This window comes from Propithecus coquereli, unplaced genomic scaffold (genome assembly GCF_000956105.1).
Source record: "Propithecus coquereli isolate 6110/MARCELLA unplaced genomic scaffold, Pcoq_1.0 Scaffold70, whole genome shotgun sequence".
NCBI lineage: Eukaryota > Metazoa > Chordata > Mammalia > Primates > Indriidae > Propithecus > Propithecus coquereli.
This window is the reverse complement of record NW_012153063.1, coordinates 43,482-64,281: the sequence shown is the minus strand read 5'-3', so window position 1 is coordinate 64,281 and position 20,800 is coordinate 43,482. Positions and strand designations below refer to the sequence as shown.

The following is a 20,800-nucleotide window of genomic DNA, read 5'->3' as shown; positions in this document are numbered from 1 at the left end:
GAGGATCCAATGTTCTTCCACTTTAAGGCTCAGAGAGGAACATTTATTAAATTATGCTACCATGTAGTAACAGTATTGTCAACAGCCTCAAAAAAGCAATATTTATGTAGGGGTGGGAGGGAGGAGTTTCTGTTTATTGGTGAAGGCTTATAAGAAAATCAAATGACAAAAACATAGTCATTTTTACCCCATCCTTTTTTCTGAGGTCTGAATTGCATCTAATATGATTCCAGCTGGAAACCAATCCCCTTTAGTATGCTATTAATGACAAATAATTCTAAATTCCAAATAGGGATTGAGAAATCTCAGTGGGTAACAACCATTTAAAATTCACAGTACATGTTAACTATTGTAATGAAAATGTCCTTACCATATACATAACATGCTGTTTATAGATGGAAACACATAACTTGCCTTCTATCTTAATAATTAAATCAATTACTCTGTTAAAATTAATTGTCAGATAAAACTGACAACAAAATAGAAGTCATTTAGGTCCCACAGAGGATGAAAACCCATAGAAATTAAAATGTGAATATATCTTCCTTTCATCATTCCACAAATTGAAGGGTGAGGGGAAATCTATCCAAAGTTAACTCGTGGGGAAAAGTGAATAAATGTATCAGTTGGCTATCATCACAGCAATGCTGCATAACAAACCATCCCAAAATCGTGATGTGTACAATAAAGTATTTATATCTGGCTGACATATCTGCACGTTGGCTGGGGTTTGGCTGATCTAGGCTGGGCTTGGGTAGGCTTCCCGCCAAGCTATGAATTAGGTGTATGTCTGCTCCACATATCTCCCATTTTCCTTGGACCACTGAACACCTAAAACATGTTTATTGCATGAAATGAGGCAAAAATGAGAAGCACTTTTCAAGCGTTTGCTCACATAACATCTGCTAACATCTCATTGGCCAAATGGATTCACATGGCCAGGTCCACATGCTTTGATCAGAAAAGTACTCTCCAAATACCATGGGGCCATGCCAAGAGTACGGCCGTATAATGCTATTATTTAGAAGTGAAGAATTGAAACCAGTAATCCCATCCACCAACTGGAGAGTATTTTGTAGTGCTGGGGATGGGTGATATCAAGGCTTAAGATATGAAATAGGATTTACATTTCTCTGAATCATGTCTTTCCCTTATTTTGGGTTTTACATTTTGTATTTGAACATATATTCATTCCACAGTCTGAATCTCAGAGTGGCTTCTGGGTCTGTGATATTTTCTCAAGGTAAAGAAATATGTAGCCTAGAATTAGGAAGATTCTTCCTCCACATCCCTCACACTGTTCATGCCAGGTTCTTGAGGATTGTTCAGGTGGCTCCAAATCCTTAAATATTAATAATTGGCTTGGGCTACTGAATATTGCCTTTTACTTCATATTCTTCTTCCTTGGTATTCATCTTCCAAATGTTCCCCTCTCATGCTGTTATATGTATGAGAAAGCAGGACAGGGTACGGGAGCAATTTCTATGGTCTTAATTCCTGTAAAATCAGTGTGTAATTACAAGAAGTTTAAAAGTTCAGCACACTTCCAATCAATATTTTGCTAGATGTAGGTTGAACAGGACTTCTTTCTTCCCTGAACTAATGGGATCTTCATTTTCCAACAAAGTCAAGTATGCTTCAAAGACTAAACAAGGACTATCTCAGTTCAGTTCACGCCTAAGGAATTAATTTTTTTTAATTAATCCATCAGAGCTCCATTTTTACTTGCTGACACATGAAAAAGGAAGACACAATGAGTGGATGAATCTTTTTAGTCAAGCATTTCCCTGATAGTACAGACCTACAATTTTTATGATACTTAATGAAATCATATATAAGGAATTATTTTGTATGTATGTGTATGTATATCTGCACTTGATAAGTGCAGACATTATTTTCTACTCAAAAGAAATTTCACAGTGAAAGTGTAATAGAATAAAGAACTCTTTGCATAATATTTCCAAATACCCTAACTTTATATCTCAGCATATAAGCCATCTCTTCTTTAAAGTATTCCCTGATTTCATCAGTGGAGAAACAACGTGCCCTTCTTGGAGCTCTCATTTTACTTCCTTTTCTCTATTCTGATGATTCTCATCACTTTCTTTCTACTTATAATTATTTGCCAGCTCGTCTGTCTTAACTCTGCTATACCACTGTGATCTCATCAAGGGCAGAAATTATGTTTAATTCAACTTTGAATCCTGTTTAGCATCCGGCAAAATGCATGCATGCATCTAATAAGTATTTGTTTGGGGATGACTTCATAAATTTTTTTTTCTTTGTGGCACTTCTCTTCTACAATGCCCTTTTGAAATAACAACATTAGAAGGCCAAAAAAAAAAAAAAAAAAAACAGTGACAGCTATATGTCTTGCATCTTAACAACATAAATCATTGTTTTTAACACTTCTAACCTAAACTGTATAGCATGCTTGTTAAAGGGAACTGAAATTCATCAAATTTTACATATATCTTACATTACTTTTTAGACAGGATTTTCTCTGACTAAAATTCATGCTCACCCCTTGCCCCACTGTGCCACTGACTGGCAAACTCTTACTCATCAAGCCCATCTTAATTGCCACCCACACTCTGTGGTTGGGCACTCATCTAGGTCTTCATAGTATTCTCTATATAATTAAAGTATAGCACTAATCATGTTATATTATGATTATTATTATATAAATCTTTAAGGACTTCAAAGGCACCAGGGTCTGCTCCACTTTTATGTTCATGTCACTAGCCCCCATCCCAATGCATGCCTAAGAACAAGTGTATGGTACGTGCTATTTAAGGAATATTGTTGACAAGTTTTCCTTCAGTTATTTCTTCCATTTGAGCTCTGTATGGGCCATGTTTTCATTAATGGTAAAAAATAGTTCAGAAACTGCTAATTAAGTTTCACCATTTTGTAATACCGACCATCTTACAGGCTGGTAGTATGTTTGGTAGAAAAAAAGATTCACTATCAGCACCATCACCATCACCAAATGGTATTTTGGAACATTAGGTAACATATTTGGGATATCTACAGCAACAGAGTGATCCCCCTTTTTCCATTGCTATAACAGTGCTAAGCAGAATCATAATCTGTTTGCACTTTGGTGCCCACGAAGAGCTGAGCTATACAAGGAAATAGCTTGCAAATGTTTCTAAGAGCTCACATTTACTTTGGCTCAGCTGATCACCATATCCTCTCTTGAGTTTTGATATGGGGTGGAGTAAATCTGTCATTCACTTCTACTTTATTATGACAGCTGGTACTATTTGGCAACTACCCTGTTCAAATTAACCCCCCCAAAAAGCAATTTTTCACATTTCAAACTAAGACTATGTCTACATCAACACCTAAACAATTGATTGAAAAGTTTAAATTCACTCAGTGAGAAAATTCATTTGTTTTAAATAAAACTGAAAAGCAAACTAAGTTGCTTTGACAGTGGCGGTTTGTTTGTTTTTAATAAAGGAGTTGAGCAGCAGTTTGTGTACAAGCATTAAGTAAAACACTCTTAATATGGTCAGTATCTTCCAGTCTTTGTCCTTTCGAAAGCATTGCACATTAGGTATAGATAATCCAGAATATTCTTTATACTCTATTTGACCTGAAAGAAGAATCAAACTCATAATTCACATATGTTAATGGCTGGTAAAAGAGACACCTGACCAATTATTTTCTTGTTAAGGCAGTTCTTGATCTCAGCCTTTGTCTCTGTCACTGTAGAGTTCATCCCATTATTTTAGCCACATCAAAAGTAGGGCATTGGCTAAACAAATATGTGTGATTTACAAAGGCAGCCATATTTTAGTGATACAAAACAAGTGGTCTATGTTTAATGAGGAACATATGTTCAGATGCCTCTACAACTTTTTTTTCTTGCTAAATTGTAGAAGAAAAACCCAACCTACCAAAAAAAGCTGAGATAACCAAAGAATAAAAAATTCTAAATTTATGAATAAGTGCAAATCATTTACTAATGTGTTATAAATCAACACAATATGCAATAAATCTTTTTAAACCATTATTTAGCATGTCAGTATACTTTGTACTTTGTTTAGATCTCTTTTAACAAAAATATCTGTAGTAGTAGAAAATCCACTGCAACTTCCTAAGAAACATTAATAGTGTTCTAAGAACCCTGTGTATGAGCAAAACTCATTTTTTTCTAGCATCCTATTAGGACAATCTCCCACATTTCCTTAAAAAAGAAACAGATTTGGTAACTTAAAAAAAAAAATGGAATGGTCTTCCTTTTATTTTCTTCACTCTCTTGACTATGGTAATTAACGTCTACTCAATACCATGCTCAATCATCTGTTTCCCCTGGGACTGTACTTTCAATTAAACCTTTTATTTCATCCAAGAATGCCTTATTCTCATTGACCACTGCGCTTTTTATCTTTGGATTTATGATAATCTAATGCACATCTCCTCACAGGCAGAATGGCCTTATACATCGTTATTGTTCTTATACCAGAAGAGAAGTGAAAAACAAAATTAGCTGCTGCGGAAGCCAGGAAGGAAACCGCATTTGTTTAACACAGCAAGAGGCCTTTCACTACCTGCACGGTGGCCTTGACCAGTGCACTGCCCTGGCCTCTCAATGTGCTGGCTGCCCCTTGCCTGGCTGCCCGCTTCTGATAAGAGATACCAACTCCCTTGAGAGCTATTGAGAGCTGAGAGCAGAGGCAGCACAATCTTTGGGTTATATTTTCAAAGGTTTGCGAAGGAAGGAAGACATTTACATGCGATCACTATTCTTTTCAGCAAGAAACCCTACAGGTTAAAGAGGAACCTCTGAACTGCTATCTGACAACAAAGGCTTGGTGTTTTAAAAAGTAAGCCACTAGCTTGTTTGTAGCTTTTTGCCTTTACTTTCTTTCCAGCTAGGACACACATGGTTTGGTTTCTGTTTTGGAAGTACACAAATAATAGTGACATGTTATTAACTTAACCACCAAGAAAAATTACATATATTTTTTTTTTTTACAGTCATACTCAGTTATGCAGCCAAAGACAAAGCTCAATCTAGGGTACTTCTATCTCTTTATGATACAGCAAATAAGTCACTGTTATGTATATTCCAAACATGGACAAATTCAGCAGCCTTCATCATTGTTTTATTTCCTTGTATGCCTACATAGCACATAAAATTATCAAGTTAATAATTGCATTAATATTTATTTATATAATTTATTGTCAACATGTCTAGTACCAAAGAGGAATTGAGGTGGCTTGCATTAATAATTACGTAGAAAATATCTACCAAGTTTTCAACAAGTTGCTAGTGTTGACATAGTCATATTTTTCTAATAGAAGAATCCAGATCCATAAATGTTTTTCTACATTAAAGATGGCCAAAACCTTAATGAATAATGCTTGTAATTCATTCCTTTTTCTTATGTGTAATGGAATAAGCTTTACACAGACAATGACTGTGGGTACAGACAAGGCAATTTCTAGTTAAAAAACAGGTTGCATGCCATAAGTTTGTCTGTAAACTTGGTGCTTGCAATTTGAACCTTTTTTTCCTTCAAAAAAAAAAAAAAATACTGGTAAATTTTGCCTAGGTTTCTATTTGTCAACAGGGTTTGTCTACTCAATGGTATCTCCAAAACAAACCAGTAAGCAATAATTTATATTTTATTGGATGTGTTACATTTAACAATGTTCTATGGGAAAATGCACCTAAATTTCCAAATTAGGAAAGAAGGAACACATTTCCTTCTGAGCTGGCTATGGGAGTGAAGTCCCTTATGGTACCCACAGCAGTGGTGGCGTCAGTAGAGGGTGGGAGGATGGGCTCCATCTGTGCCTACTGCTATGGCAACAAGCGTTGCCATGGCAGAGGCCAAAGAGGTGGCCATAAGAAAGATATCTGTTGGCAATTTGTTATCTCTACATTTACTTTGAAGAAGTCACTCTTTAAGTCAAATGCTCCCCAGGCATCTGAACTGTGGAATAGACAAACACTCCAAGGAGTATTCCTGCTGCCCATTCACATACACAGATCATTCATAATTCAGGCACTGTCTGTACAGAGTGTCATGCCAAGATTTGATGCACAGAAATCCAGACAGTAGTATTTTGGAATAGAAAGGGATCTTATGAGACTATTTCACTTAATTCCCTCCTTTTTATAGATAAGGAAATTCTTCTCTCTGTTTACTGTGAAATTACATGTTTTTGGTAATTTAATTTTAGTGTTTATTAGTTTATCACTATCTACATAATCCAACTCCTACTCCCTAGCCCCAATTCAGATTGTGGGTGTTTAGAGGAGTAAATCTCTACATGGGGTGGGAGAAGAAAGAGAAAAGCATATCCCTTCACCAAGGGAGAGAGGTATCCAGCATAGGGAAAGAAATTTATGTGTATCTCAAGGTTAAAAATGTTCCTAAACAACGAAGTAGGAAACAGGAGCATGCCTCATACACTTTTGTATTTCTAACATTGTATTTGCATAAAGAAAGCACCCAACAAAAATTTCGTGAATGGAAATAAGACCCAAGAAACTAAATGATCATTCCAAACTCAACCATCTAGTGGCAGTCCTGGGCCAATAACTCCAATCTTACATCCCTGACCAATACTCACTCTGTTATAGAACAGTATACTCTCCAACTTTCCTAATCTAATGTGGAAGATTATAATAATATTGGCCCCCAGCAAATTACATCTCCTTGAAATGTGACTTTGCTGTTCTTTCCATCCAAACAGGGCATCTATTCACCTACTCCTTACATCTTGACTGGCCTCGTGACTTGTTTTGACCAAGTGGCTGAGGCAGATGTGACACTTCCGAAGCCAAGCCTCAGGACTCCTCACATCTTCTGCTGTCCTGAGAATGCCATGTGAGGACACTGGACTAGCCTTCCAGAGGGTGAGAAGACACATGACAGAGGACCGAGGTGTCCCACTTGACAGCCAGCATCAACTGACAGACATGTAAGCAAGGCCACCTTGGGCCTTCCAGCCCAGCAGATGCTCCAGGTGAATAAGCCCAAATAAAACCAGCAGATGAACCATTCACGCAACCCCTGGGAGAAATAATAAATCAACGTTTTAAAACTTAAAATTTTGGGGTGGCTTGTTAAATAGCCAATAGACAACTAAAGCACAGAACTTGTTAAAGAGGATATCAATTGGATGTTAAATTCATATTTGATGGATTTTGTATATTATCTCTGGAAAGGGTCTTGCTACAGACTTGCAAAGATAGCATAAGTAGCCAACAATATTATCACCACAAACGAAATATTTCTTTCTAGTCTTCCTTTTTCCCTTTCCTCAGTTTTCTTTCCTGCCTTTGGAAAGGTGTTTGTAATTCATTCGTTCTCCATATTTTTGGAAGTTTTTTTCTCCTTGCTTCTTTGACTTTATCTAGGGCCCAATCAGAGTTCTATAGTACATTGTAAATAAAATCTTTTGTGATTTTAAAGTCCTTTGACTTTCAAAGGACTTTGATTTCTTCCTTTTTATAACTGCTAGCTCACTATTAACCTCTCAGCTTCCTTAACAATATGCAACTATTTTCCTTCCATTAGCTTTTCCCACAGATGACAGGTACCACGCCATGTTCTTAAATTGTTTTCTATAGCACTTAGCATTGTCTATAAGAGTTCAGGGATCATGTTTCAGTACATTTTAGAATACCCAGCCATGGCACAGCATCTAGCAGAAATAAACATTCAATAAACATTTGATCAGCTAAACTGGGAATAGTAGGTGTTCAGTAAATATGTATGGAACAACTGAGTCCCATTATCTCCAATGTGGACCCAGAAAAAGAGGGAAATGGAGGCCCAAAAGACAATTCTTTTGAACATAAACCTCTCTTTGACTATCATGGAAGAGAAGCATTTGGTTTCAGGAAGATGGAATGAAAGTAAACCATGAATAAGATTTTGGTTGGACATTCTTGTGTTTTGCCATTTTTGGTAGGCTTGTTTTTGTTCATTTGTTTCTGTTTGTTTTTCTCCTCCCAGGGGAAGTCAAGGGTCTAAAGATGAAATACATAGCTGCTGAGAAACAGAGAAGGGAGAGGATTGGCCCTTTCGAGTCAGGCTGAGAGTCTGTAATGCACCTGCAGAGTGTGGAGGCAACAGCTCCCTAAGCCAGGAGCCATAGTCTACAGTACTCATGGAATGAATGACTAGCAAAAGGAGCTTCGCCATTCTTGGAGCTGATATTTTTCTCCGTTCTACTACCATTACCTCCATCTTCATTACTACGTGGCATTTTAATGTAATTTAACGTATGTAATGTACTATTACCTTCATCGCAACTTACCCTTTTAATATAAAGTAGAAATAAATATATTCTGTAATTGAGAGATAATATACAGAGCGTTATTTGCTTCCAGAAAGGCAGGATGAGAGGTCAGAAACGAGAAAGGAAAGAAAAGGAGAGAGGAAGGAAAAGGAGAGAGGAAGGAAAAGGAGAGAAAGAAGAAATGCAGGAAAACTGAAACAACATTTCAAGCTGTTAATCCTTACTCAGGTCCTAAGCCTCTAAGAAATGCAAAGAATTAATTATGGAAAAACTAGGTGATAAAAGTCCTTCATATAACTCAATAAGTGGCCAGGAAACATAATTGAACTCGTTTATAATTGAATATCCTGACATGGAGACAGATTTAAAGAAGGGTAAACTTAAAGAGACCTAACAATATTAGATTTTCTTTTGTCTTTTTAACATTTGTGATAAAACATTCTTTTTTTAAGGGAGAACTAGGACTGTGGTGGGGCTTCTTTCAGGCAGCAACAAGAAATAAATAGTATGTGATTGGTACTTGGGCATCTTAATTTAAATAATTATAATATCTTAGAGAAAAATGCATCTTAACCCCTGCAATGTTTTATTATATCTGACAAGTTCAGTAATAGGGCATCTATCTGCTGGTGCATTATGCATCATATGTTCTGCACACTCATTAAAAATAATGAGAATATATTTAAAAGTCATTGCCCAGAGAATCTTTGGGGACGGGGCATGGGAGGAGGTAAGCAGCAACAGATTGTTATTTAAGTGTCTATCTCTGTTTTACCAGCCCTTAGGAAAAAAAAATAGTGATCTTAAGTTGATATTCTTTAATGATAAAGATCACACATTTTTCCTGGAAAAACGGGCAGATAAAACATGTTCAGACCTCTACGTATACTTTCAAAATGAAATGGACTGCAGCAGCAGTTTCACATGTATGGTATTTACTTTGATAACAGCTGGAAAAGTCAACCGTAATCAATTAAGGCAGTATTTTTTTTCCTAATCTTTAAATATCCTTTACAAAATGAACACATTTCCTTATCTTACACCAAATGTACCTTAGCAAATGTACTGATCACAGGCACAGAGGCAATTAAGCAAATCAAGGTCATCCCCCGAGTTCTGTAACCCACTTCTTGCCCAGCTGCTCCCCATCAACAGCTGGCATAAATTACTGGTAACATTTGGTTAACTGGATGATAAGAAGGATACAGTCAGTGGTTGGTCACAATATTACTTTTTCTGAGCTGTTTAAACATGAATATTCAGAATATTCGTCTTTTTTTCTAGCCTCTGGAAGCCTAATCATGGCCATCGTGGCCACTAATAAGACATATGTCTTGCACCATGAAAATAGGGCCGAATCTCACAGCTCTTCATTGTTAACTTTGCAAGACAATGTAATTAGGCCCCAGTCTTCTGAAATGTCATGAGTGCTTCTTTACAGCATAGGACAGTCCTCCTCCTACTACCTTCCAGTCTCCAACAAAACCAGTCTTGTGATAAAAGCCATTAAGTATTTACACTCTGGCACCTGGAAGCCATACGACCTGGCAGGATGGCCCGCACTTCCTACATCTGTTTTAATAATGCTGAACCAGAGCATTTATTATCGTCGTTTTATCAAGACTAGATCTTGCTGACAAGGGTTCAGTAAAATTCTTTCAGGTGTAAGTACTTCTCAGGGAGTAGCAAATGACTATTAATCCCTCAGCCTTGTGGGTTATTGAACATATTCAAAGCGCTGGCAAAGATTAAGGGCCCAGGCCCTCAGCACACAGCACGAGGGGGAGAAGGTACAGCGTTTACCTCAGTGAGGGGGAAGTCTTGCTTAAAAATATTTCTGATTTTGACAAACAATGTGAACTTTGGTAAGGGGCAATGTTTTTGTGCCTCATTTTTCCCATCTTTAACATGAGGTAAAGGGAAACAAAGTATAACTGATTTGTGACAGTAAATAAGCATGGCTTTCTCGGGAGCTCTGAAACCTCTGACGTGAATTCCGCCACAGTAGAATGCTGGATGGTGGAAGATGGTCCATGGAAGGGGTCAACGGAACACACCTTACCCCTCAACATCTCATGGAGCAGATAAGGAGAAGGGAAGAAGGGCGACAGGTGTAACTGCAAACAAGTAACAATAACCCAATCTTCCAAGCCTCTCGAAAGTACTCCCCTCTGGTATGCCTCTGAAGCTACAAATTACAAGGTGGCACATAAGAAATTTTGAGCACAATCCAATCGATTGTGGGAATTTTACAGCACAATTGAGTTGGGCCTGAAAAAGTCTCAAGTACAATTGGGTGTGCCTAAATGAATCAGGTGTAATCGAGTTGGGTAACTGCATCACACTCAGAACTGGCCCTTTGCCAAAGTGAGGAGCACGTGACCAAAAAGGCACAGTTCAATTGGACTTGACATTTTCACAGAACAAGAAATTATTCACAGAATAGGAGAGATAAAGTTGAAAATGTGGTCACTGAAGCTCCTCAGTTACAGCCACTAAGCTATGCTACAGACTTTCTGTTCTTTATAATGAAACCACTATTCCAATGGCTCTCAAACCTGAGTGGGCATCAGAATCACCTGGACTGCTTGTTACAACATGTAACCCTAAACCCCTTCTCCAGATTTTCTGATTTAGAAGTTCTGGAGGGAGCCTGAGAATCTTCATGTCTAACAAGTTCCCAGGTAGTGCTGCTCTGAGACTGCTGGTCTGAGACCACACTCGGAGAACCAGTGTTCTAACAAATCACTGTAGCCCAAAACGAAGCATTTAAAAATACTTTTAAATATTTTTAGTTCTGTAAAAATATCTCTAACATTTTTCCTGCTTTTATATGCCTTTACAAGTAAACTACAACTAGATTGTGCAATGTTTTCATAAAAACTTAAACCACCTAAATTGTCATTTACATTCAAAACTAACTACCCTAACCTTCACTGTCTCATGTAGCTGGAATTAGAAATCTGAGAAAATCCCGTTATATTTTTTGATTTGGATATAATAGTTTTACAGAATAGATAATATACTGAATGTAGATTAAATACAGATTAGCAGTACTAGCTCTTTCACCAATACCTGTTCCAGCCTTCCGTATCATCAGCTTCAGTAATATGTAGCTTTCATTCAGTCAGTCAACAAATATTTACCGAGCATATACTGTGCTCCAGGCACAGGAAATAACAACAGGCGTTAAAAACACTATTTGGCACTCACTGTATGTTAGCAGCTGTGCTCAGCTATTTCTCATACAACCCTACATCATAGGTGTTGTTTGTATTTTCATTTAACAAATGAGGACACTGAGGCACTGAAAGCAGGCTTTCACATCCAGGCCATGTGACTCCCAAACGTGGGGTCTTAATGTCTACTTCTTTTTAGTTCTTAAGGTCTAACGGGGAACTTTTAACATTGTGTGATTTAGGGGCATGCTGAGGGGAGCCCTGAATATGGATGAAAACTAAGTGGGGCTCCATAAACCAGACCTGGGCCTCAGGAAGGCTCTGCCCAAGGAAGTGACCTGTAGGGAGATACCTTAAGGAGTTGTGAGGGGTCGGGGGAGGCGAGGGGTGACCCAGGCAGAGGCAGAGGCCAGGCTCATTGCAAATGTTTCCCAAGGAGAGGGCGTTAGTAATGCTTAACAGGTGAAAAGAGTTTAGAATGGCTGGAAAGTTGGGGGAAGAAAAAACGCTGGGGATCACTGGCCCACAGAACAATTTGTGAACCGTGAAAGGAATAAAACTCTAGGATAAAAACAAACCAGCTTATCCTGTCGATATCACAAGGCCTCCAAACACAAAACTTTGGAATTATTGATATTTCTCACTCCATTAATCTCATGTCTATCAGTTGCCAAAACCAAAGTTTTCTACCTCCATCTCTCTCTCCATTCCCAACAGGTGGGAAACCCTAACCTGTGCACTTACCATCTCTCATTCAGATGAGCAATGATGATAATAACAAAAAACATCTGTTGAATCCCATCCTATATGCCCTGTTATAAGCATTTTACATGCATCTCATTTAATTCTAACAACTCGTCTCTTGGGTAGACACTAATCTAATCCCCGTGTTAGGGATGAGGAATGGAGCCTCAGGGAGGTTACCTTCATCAAGGCCATTCAGCCATTAAGTGGCAGAGTCAAGATTCAACCCAAGTCTAACTGATTCCAGATCCTAAGCTCCTTACCAATACCCTCTAGTGAATTACAATAAGCTTTTAGTAGATATCCCAGCATCTCTTTGCCCCTCCAAGTTTATTCTAAATAACACTGCTTCTCATGTTAGTCCCTTGCTCAGTAATCTGTCAAGTTGGGCTGTCTGCTATCTCCTGATGTATTTTGTGCTTTCTAATCTCTGAGTGATTGAAGATGGTATTTCCTTCCCCCATCTAGATCTGCATTTTGAAATCCTATTCAATCAACAAGTCCCTTCTCAAATGCTGTTATGTTCTTGAAGGTTTTCTTGGTTCCTAATATACATTAAATCCCTATAACATTTTATTTGCATAATTCAATCTACTCATCACTCTTCTTTTTTTATGGGCTAGAAGCTTTGTAAGAATAGGAACATATCTTACTGATCTCTGGAATTTCATGGTGCAGAGCCTTGACTAAGATTCAGTACATATTGGTTGAATAAAAATGCAGTAAGAAGAAAATGGAAATTATTGTAGAGAGAATCTGAAATAGCAACTATATCTTACTCCAAGGACTTCATCTTAAAGACACTGGAACTGTGTTACTGGGAAAATACATAAAATATAGCAGTGCATTTTAGTTTTTGCATGATTATTTAAATTCCAAAGCATAACTCTTACACTTTGGTTTAGGCAGAAAAATCATTCTGAAATTACCCTTCAATTTCTGCTACTTACCCACAAATAACTGCTATAATATTCATTCTTCCTTAAGTATCTTGGTTAATTAAGCATGGAATCATTTGAATCAAATAGCCGAAGGGAATGAAATAATATTTCAGTTAAATGAGGTTCATCTAAGATTTCAAACCAAAATTCTTCTATAATTTATGATGTTAAATAACCTGACATTTGGTGATGTGAATTTTTTTACTTAATAATAATATAAACCATGAAGGAGTTGGAACCATATCTCATTTGGTAAAGTAGTCATAGGGACAGGTAAATATGGTAGTTTTGGAATACACTAAGCTCAGCAACTATTAAGGGAGTCTTCACACGTGTGTGCATCATTTTTTCTCAGCAAAAGCAATATTCCTAAGTGAAGGTCAAATCAGCATGACAAACATGGCTAACTTTTGGTTCTCAATCATGCCAGGCAGGAGAAACTTGCTTGCTTGAAATATAGTTAATCTCACTTGCAGAGGCCAGCATTTAATAGCAGGCAAACTTGGCAGGTAGAAATTATAAATACATTTGAAATTTTTCTCAGCTCGTTTTACCCACCAGGGGTTGCTGTGATTTTTGGGATAATTTAAAGATAAGGCAGCAGGTCAGAAAATGAAACGTTAAAGAAGTTAACAAAGAAATGGCAGAATATTCCTTTCTCCCCAATAAATGAAAGAAGATGCACATACATGCACACGCACATACATGGCAAATAACAGGCTCTCTTTCTCTCTGGCTCTCAAGAAAGATCCTGAAAAACTGAAGGTTTTCTATTAATTTCATGCCTTCATTTCTTTAAGTGGAAAGATGGCTTCATCTGACACTTTGCATAAGAAAAAAGAATTTCAGGTATCAGGAACAGAAAAGAACTTGTAGGCCATGTCTCTTAAAGAACAGACCAAACAAACCACCGATTAAGTAGCATAGTTTTCATTTCAAGTGCAGACATAGACACAGCAGTTTCACCTTCCAATTCTATTACCAACACTAATCTCAAAGTACCTTCTGCAAAAATGTTCCTATGTGAACACCTCTTTAATAAACTCTTACCCAGCCAGGGGTTGAAGACATCAAAGGATCTTCCAGACTGGGATTCTGGAAAGATTACCTTTGAAGCACAGTTCTTTTGGTAAAGATACTAGAAACAGCTAAATAGTTGTGATGTTATTACATAAATTCCTCTCATTTGATTTTCAACCCAGCCTGCCATAGACAGGAAGAAGGTTGGCTAAATCTGCTGCTAAACTTGTGATGCTATCAATTGCTCAGGAGGAAGGACAGGGACCAGCAAATACAAGAGTTCAGCACAGTTCTTCTAGGTGGCAGGTCAGGAGAAACAACCAGGAAATGGATACTATGGCCTTTGGAATGGCAGAGGGTCACATCCAAGAGACGATCCTATATTGGGACTTCCTGTATAACTGCTGACCACATGCTCCCTTGGCTGTCAGTGTTAAGACTTTACAAGAAGCTAATGATAACAAGGAAATAAGGAAGATTTAACTGTCAGAAAATAGGCAGTGCAGTGTCGTTAAGAAGGTAGAGAGCTCATGAAATTGCAGGGCTTAACAGAAGGGAGAGGATAGTTTCTCAGAACAGGAAAACAATAAACATAGTTTGTTTTCTTCAAAGGAGATAGAACAAGACAAAAGCAGGAAGTGCTGTCCTTCCTTCATCCTGCCAGATTTTCAATGGAAAGTCAAGTGTGTACATTAATCATGATAAGGGGGACGAGACCAAAGTGATATCACCTTCGATTTTTTGAAAGGAAAACACAAAGATGTATCACATAATACACTGTTCTTCATTTTGCCCTTTCAAACAGCGCAGTGCATGCCACACCATGAAGTAATTCCCACTGAAATAGTCCGGTGCACGCCAAACATGACCTCTCTTTAAACTTCCTGTATGGGTCTTGCTCCTTAGCACTCAAGGCAGGCATTTGGGCTACAAAAAGAATATAATTCCATATTTTTCCAAAACAAAGATTCTGGGTCCACATAACTTAGGTGCTTAGAAGCTTTAAAGACCCTTGCTTTGCTGTGACTACAAAGGATATTCCACATATTTGGATGGTGGGCTGTTGACTGTTTTTGAGAGTCTAGGTATTTCCCAGAAAGTTCTAAAAGAATGAATACTAATCACATGCCTTCCAAATTTTGTATAAAACTAAAAACAATGAAAACAAATAATTTATTTACAACATAATCTCATAGTTGTACAATTAATTTAATATGCTCCCTGGTGGGCTCAGCCTATGATGTCATTTCTAGGACAGAAATCGAATTTCACTAAATTCCATTAAATGAGAGTGAAATAATATATATGGCTGCCTCACTTACGAATTTGGTTGGTTATAAAAATTTTGTTACAGTCAGTATTTTGGATCCCAGAATACATTTTAAAAGAATAAAAAAGGAAACAATCATTGTTCGAAAACAGTAGTTAGTCCCAGGGAAGCCTGTACAAAATCCATTTACCCCTTTATATATTTAAAATACAGTATTATAACTATAGAAGTGGGGTAATGTGCTAGAAGAAATGATTATAGCTAATGTATATTGAGAACTTACAATACAATTGGCCAGAAACTATGCTCAGAGCTTTGCATGTATTTTCTCTTTTAATCCTCACAACAATCCTTATGATACAGATGAGGAAACTGAGCCTTGGAATGACTTTGTGACCTGCTCTAGATCACATAGCTAGTAAGTGGTGGATACAGAAGTTGAGTTCGGGGGGTTGAATTCCAGAGACAAGGTTAAATGTTATTCCATTTGCTAACTTCCAGATGTAATTATCTTTGACGGGAAATGCATTCAGCGTTTTAAACTGGGATAAGATCAGCATTCTTTTTCCTCTTACCTAAGGAGAGGGGCAAAACTTCTAGGAGGAAGGAATTAGCTATGGAGAAAGGAATTCCAGAAGACATATGGGAGAGGGGTATAAGGACTAGTAGATGGGAACTGGAGCTCACGAGGCTTTAAGTTCCCAGCTAGAGGCTCTGTCATTGGGTTCTTCTGCATGCACAGGGGCTAACTGAAATGTTTCTCTTTCTATACAGGGTTTTATTTCTTACAGAATACACAGTCAAAATTGCTTTCTTTGTTCGCCTATCCCTGAAATAAGCACATAGTCCCACTGAGGTTTTCTGAGAGTTTTCTTTCTAGCAACTGAAGAACGGTGCAAGAAGTAAAAAGGCTTCTTGCTACAAGCACATGCTCCCCCTTTTTTATTGTTTCTTTCACTTTGACCCCTGTGGAGAAAGACCAAGGTCTTTGGATAAACAAAGGATTGAAAGAGAAACCCATCTGTATCTTAGAGAAAAAAAATCTAGACTCCACGTTTCTGCAGCATTTCTCTTTAGGAAGTGTGAGGAGCTTCTGTGAGATGAGACAGATGTTCAGGATTCTGCATTCTAGAATGCTTAGGAATGGAGGAGTCAGCATAGGAAAGGAGGTGGGAGAAATTATCTTTATGGCTTATGTTACTCCTTTTTCTTCCCTTCCCTATTTTTCTACAGATCTTCCCTACAACAGGGCAAGAGGAAAAATGGACAAGATGTTGGGAAAGAGAAGGAAAGATAGAAAGAAAATTCCATGACAAAGAAATGTGAAGAGAAAGGAGTCTTCTGGCCAGTACTAAGGGGAATTAATATACGAAAGAGGTGGTTCAGGAAGATTGTACACTCACACATGAACAAAAACACATGTAATAGAACAGCAGGATCGGAATACAGAGAGATATCTGAGAGGTTGGCTGGTCCTATCTAACCTCAATGGGAGAACTGTTTTCTGGAGTGACTTTGACAGGTGTGAGGCAGGCTCTGTTTGAATATTCTACATAACCAATTTCCTTCTTGGACAGGTCCAATAGTTAGAATGTTCTTACAACATTGTCCTCTTCTAATCATTTGTTTTAGTATAAGCTCAATGAGGGCATGAAATGAGTCTTAATTACTTTTGCATCTCCACAACCTCCAACTTTGTACACTGAAGATACTCAGTAAATTATTAGTTGACTTAATGCATAAGTAGATTAATGGATATAAACTGTCCAAACAGATTGAGTCTACTTTCCAATTCTACAATAACTCTCTACATATTTGATAACAATTACGTCTCCTACACTTTCTCTTCTTCAAGCTAAATATCCACAATTCTCTCAACTAACCCTCACTGTTCTCATGACCTAACTGTACAAAACTATTCTATCATATTTGCCATTTCTCAGACAAATTCAAAGAAAATAACAAACAAGGGGTAATTTGAAGTCCTCTTATTATATTTGTTTCTCTTTGTTTTTAGCCATACAAGCTCTTTTGAATTTTCCATAACCTTCATAAAAGCATAGTATTTCAATAAAGTAATATTTATTGTAAAAAATATGAGAAAATAACGCCAACATTGCAGGTACATTTCCTTCCAGTTTTTTTTTTAAGTTTTTTAATGTAATTTGATCATATTGCATATGTAATTTTATACCCTACTTTTTTACTTAACATTATATTATAAACATTTTCTCATGTTATTATCAATTTGTCACAGAGACCGTTTTAGGTACTTATTATATTTCACTGCAGAGCTATCTAGTTATTTATTTAACCAATACCCTATGGTTGTACAGCATCCAATGCATCACAACAATAGGTAGGACTTTAGGGAAAAAAAAAATCAATGGACACGAATTTTTTCCACCTCATTCCTATCAATTTAGGACAGATTACTGTTACTGGGTCAAAGGGTCTATGTTTCTGATAAGACTTTTGAAATTCTCTTCCTGAAGATGCCTATCCAAGCCCTCAAGAATAGGTTAAATTCCCTTGTTCTATGTTACTATAGCACTCTACAGTTTCCCTTCATAATCTTCAGAACAATTTAGAGTACTTGGAATGTATTTTTATTTTCTCTTACATGGTAAACACCATTAAAGTAGATCCATGAATTATTTTTCTGACTGTGCTTTGCATAGGGCTTGGCACATAGCACATACTCAATATATATTTTATTGAATTAGCTGAATATTGTTCAATAGTCATTTATTGTTAAAGGATGTTTGAATCTGTGCCCCAGAAGCACTGTTTACATATACCCAACTCATTACATCAGTACCCTAAAAGTGTGATATCCCAAATGGGGTAGAATATTCCCAGTGTGCCTCAATTTTACCAATGAATACTGTGATTTAGAGTTCATTTCTGAGCTATTATGAATTCACTGGGTGTTATACTCTGCATTGCAAATTCACTGAGACTGAGATCCGAACATTACCAGCTCTCGGGGCAGAAAATTTCCTTCCTGGCGGGCGATGACCAGTGATGCCGTCTCTCCTTGCTTGGTGCTCCTGAGCATGGCCACGAGCTCTTCCTGAGTCTGCCCAGTGACGTCTCTTCCATTTACCTAATGAATGAAATCATAGGAACAGCAACAATTACAACACTCAGTGTCTTCCTCTAACGTCGATGGTTTTTGAAAGTAAGCAGCAAATAGGCTCCTGTAATCAGTGAAGCTCTGAAAAGATGAAAATTAAACACACAGGTGAAAACCGACCATGTTTCCAATAATATACTGACCATCATAGTTACAATGTTGGCTAAACTCAGAAAGTCAGTAATTATTATCAGTGGCTTTTTCTAAGACATCACATTGTTATAAGGGGAAAATCAAACTTCCCAATACCAGGAAATGATTCTTCAAATAGGTAGGAAGCAAATTTCAAATGCTTATACCTGCAACCATTTTCTGACCACTACGACAAGCAGAAGTGAACTATTATCACATGGCAAATTCCTCCAGAAATATGAGTCTATTGACATGTTATGATTTTCTCTATGTTTAGAAAATTATAGGTACCAGATTATCACAGATTATTAAAAGTTCTAATTTGGAGCTACATTAGTCATTTGCTACACCTTCTTTCATGATCTAGAACAACATAAAAAGCTATAGCATTGCTTTCGATGAAGATGATTTCTTCAAAGATAAATTAACAATATGTAATCATGAAGATGATGCTCTCAAACAAAAGTAAATGGAAAAATAATAACCCTCTTGCCTTGGGTATCCCAAATACGTCTCTATGCAAAATTCCTTATGGGTGTTGCCATTGCTAGCCTAGCACAGATGATGCAGCTCTGGACAAGGCATAGACCAACCTGAGACACACTGGCCCATCCTGGCAAAAGTCGAAGGGAACTGTTACAAAGGCATGGGCGTGACTTTGAAATTCTTAGCCCTAACTGAATATATGATGAACTCCTAGATTCAATCCAAATTTCTCAGGAACCCTAACAGGTAGAAATAAGAAAAAGATGGCAGGGAAAAGTTTTCATGATTATTTGGCCTCACATCACTGACCTGAGTGGGGACTTACAAAGTTAGGCAACTCGTAAACTAGTTCTAAACTTAAAGTCCTTATCTTGTCTATGAGTAATAATTTTCAATATATTATATTCAAAATATAAATGTTAACATAGGTCCATATATTTAAATGCCAAGAAATCTTTTATTGAAGATATTAATTCAAATTCTTACCTCCAAAATTCTGTCCCCCGATTGCAGGCGTCCATCTTTTATTGCTGCTCCTTTTGGTAAAATGTTTTTTACAAAAATGGGACCAGGACCATGTATGGAAGAGTCTCTGGTAACCACAGTGAAACCCAGTCCTTCAGGGCCTAGTGTATAAGGACAGGAAAATGTATAGTCACCTTGAGCATGAGTAATATTATAGTCAATCTTACAGTAAACTCTACCTAATTTAGACTAATATAAAATAAGCAAAACGTTCACATTCCAGGAGATTTTAAATATGCTTCAGTTATTTCGGTTTCAAATACGGATTATAGTTTCTGACAGGCCATGATGGTGTCAAAGTGTATTTCAGGCCAATACAGATGTGTAACACTTTGGTTTACTCAGATTCTAGGAAAAATGCACATCGTCCACTGGCCCAGGAGACTGATTTCTCAGTAAACCATAACCTAACGTCATACCTTCCTGAGAAGCAAAAGGCCACCTGACGCGAGTTTAGTCAACCTCTCCGCCACAGCCAACCTGCCTCACTGCTCCGGTGTGTCTTGATTCCCACTGTCCCCTCGGCAAGAGTCTTGCTGCTCCTGCCCTGCTTTCTGGCATCTCTAATTTCTCCCTTCTGGTGTGTTTTCACTGGGTCTAAAGATATGCTCAGACTTCTCTACCCTAAAGGACCCTAGCTTCAATCTTACTGCTTCGTCATGCTTCCATCACCAGTGACCTGCCCACGACCACATTCTTGGCATTTGACATTCTTTTCCCCTTGACACTTCATACCAGTCATTTTACTGAACTTCACTCCCTCCTTGCTTTTCATGTCCTTATTTTCTGATTATTTCCCTACCTCTCTGATCACATCACATCTGTCACTCTCTCTCTCTTACCCACTGTCCTCCCCTGTAACCACAGATGTTCCCCAAGGCTCTGTACTGGGCCAATCTGTCCTCTAGATTCCCTGCCTTGGCCAGCTCTTGGCTCAAACTATTATCTCCCTATGGAAGAGACCTAAATCTCTTGGTTTGGTCTTAAGATCTCTTTCTAATCTTTGACAAAGCTGACAAAAACATACACTGGGGAAAAGAATCTCTTTTCAATAAATGGTGCTGGGAAAACTGGATAGCTACATGCAGAA

At 37.6% G+C, this 20,800-nt stretch overlaps 1 protein-coding gene across 1 annotated transcript in view; it reads right to left on the bottom strand.

The window, feature by feature from the left end:
• Positions 1-20,800, bottom strand: part of PARD3B (par-3 family cell polarity regulator beta) — a 443,996-nt gene that overhangs the window by 417,944 nt on the left and 5,252 nt on the right. The window contains exons 3-4 of the mRNA XM_012661223.1: positions 19,672-19,811; positions 18,409-18,537 (exon numbers count right to left, since the gene is read on the bottom strand). Coding sequence (XP_012516677.1) covers positions 18,409-18,537; positions 19,672-19,811 — 269 coding nt within the window. The remainder of the gene's footprint in view (positions 1-18,408; positions 18,538-19,671; positions 19,812-20,800) is intronic.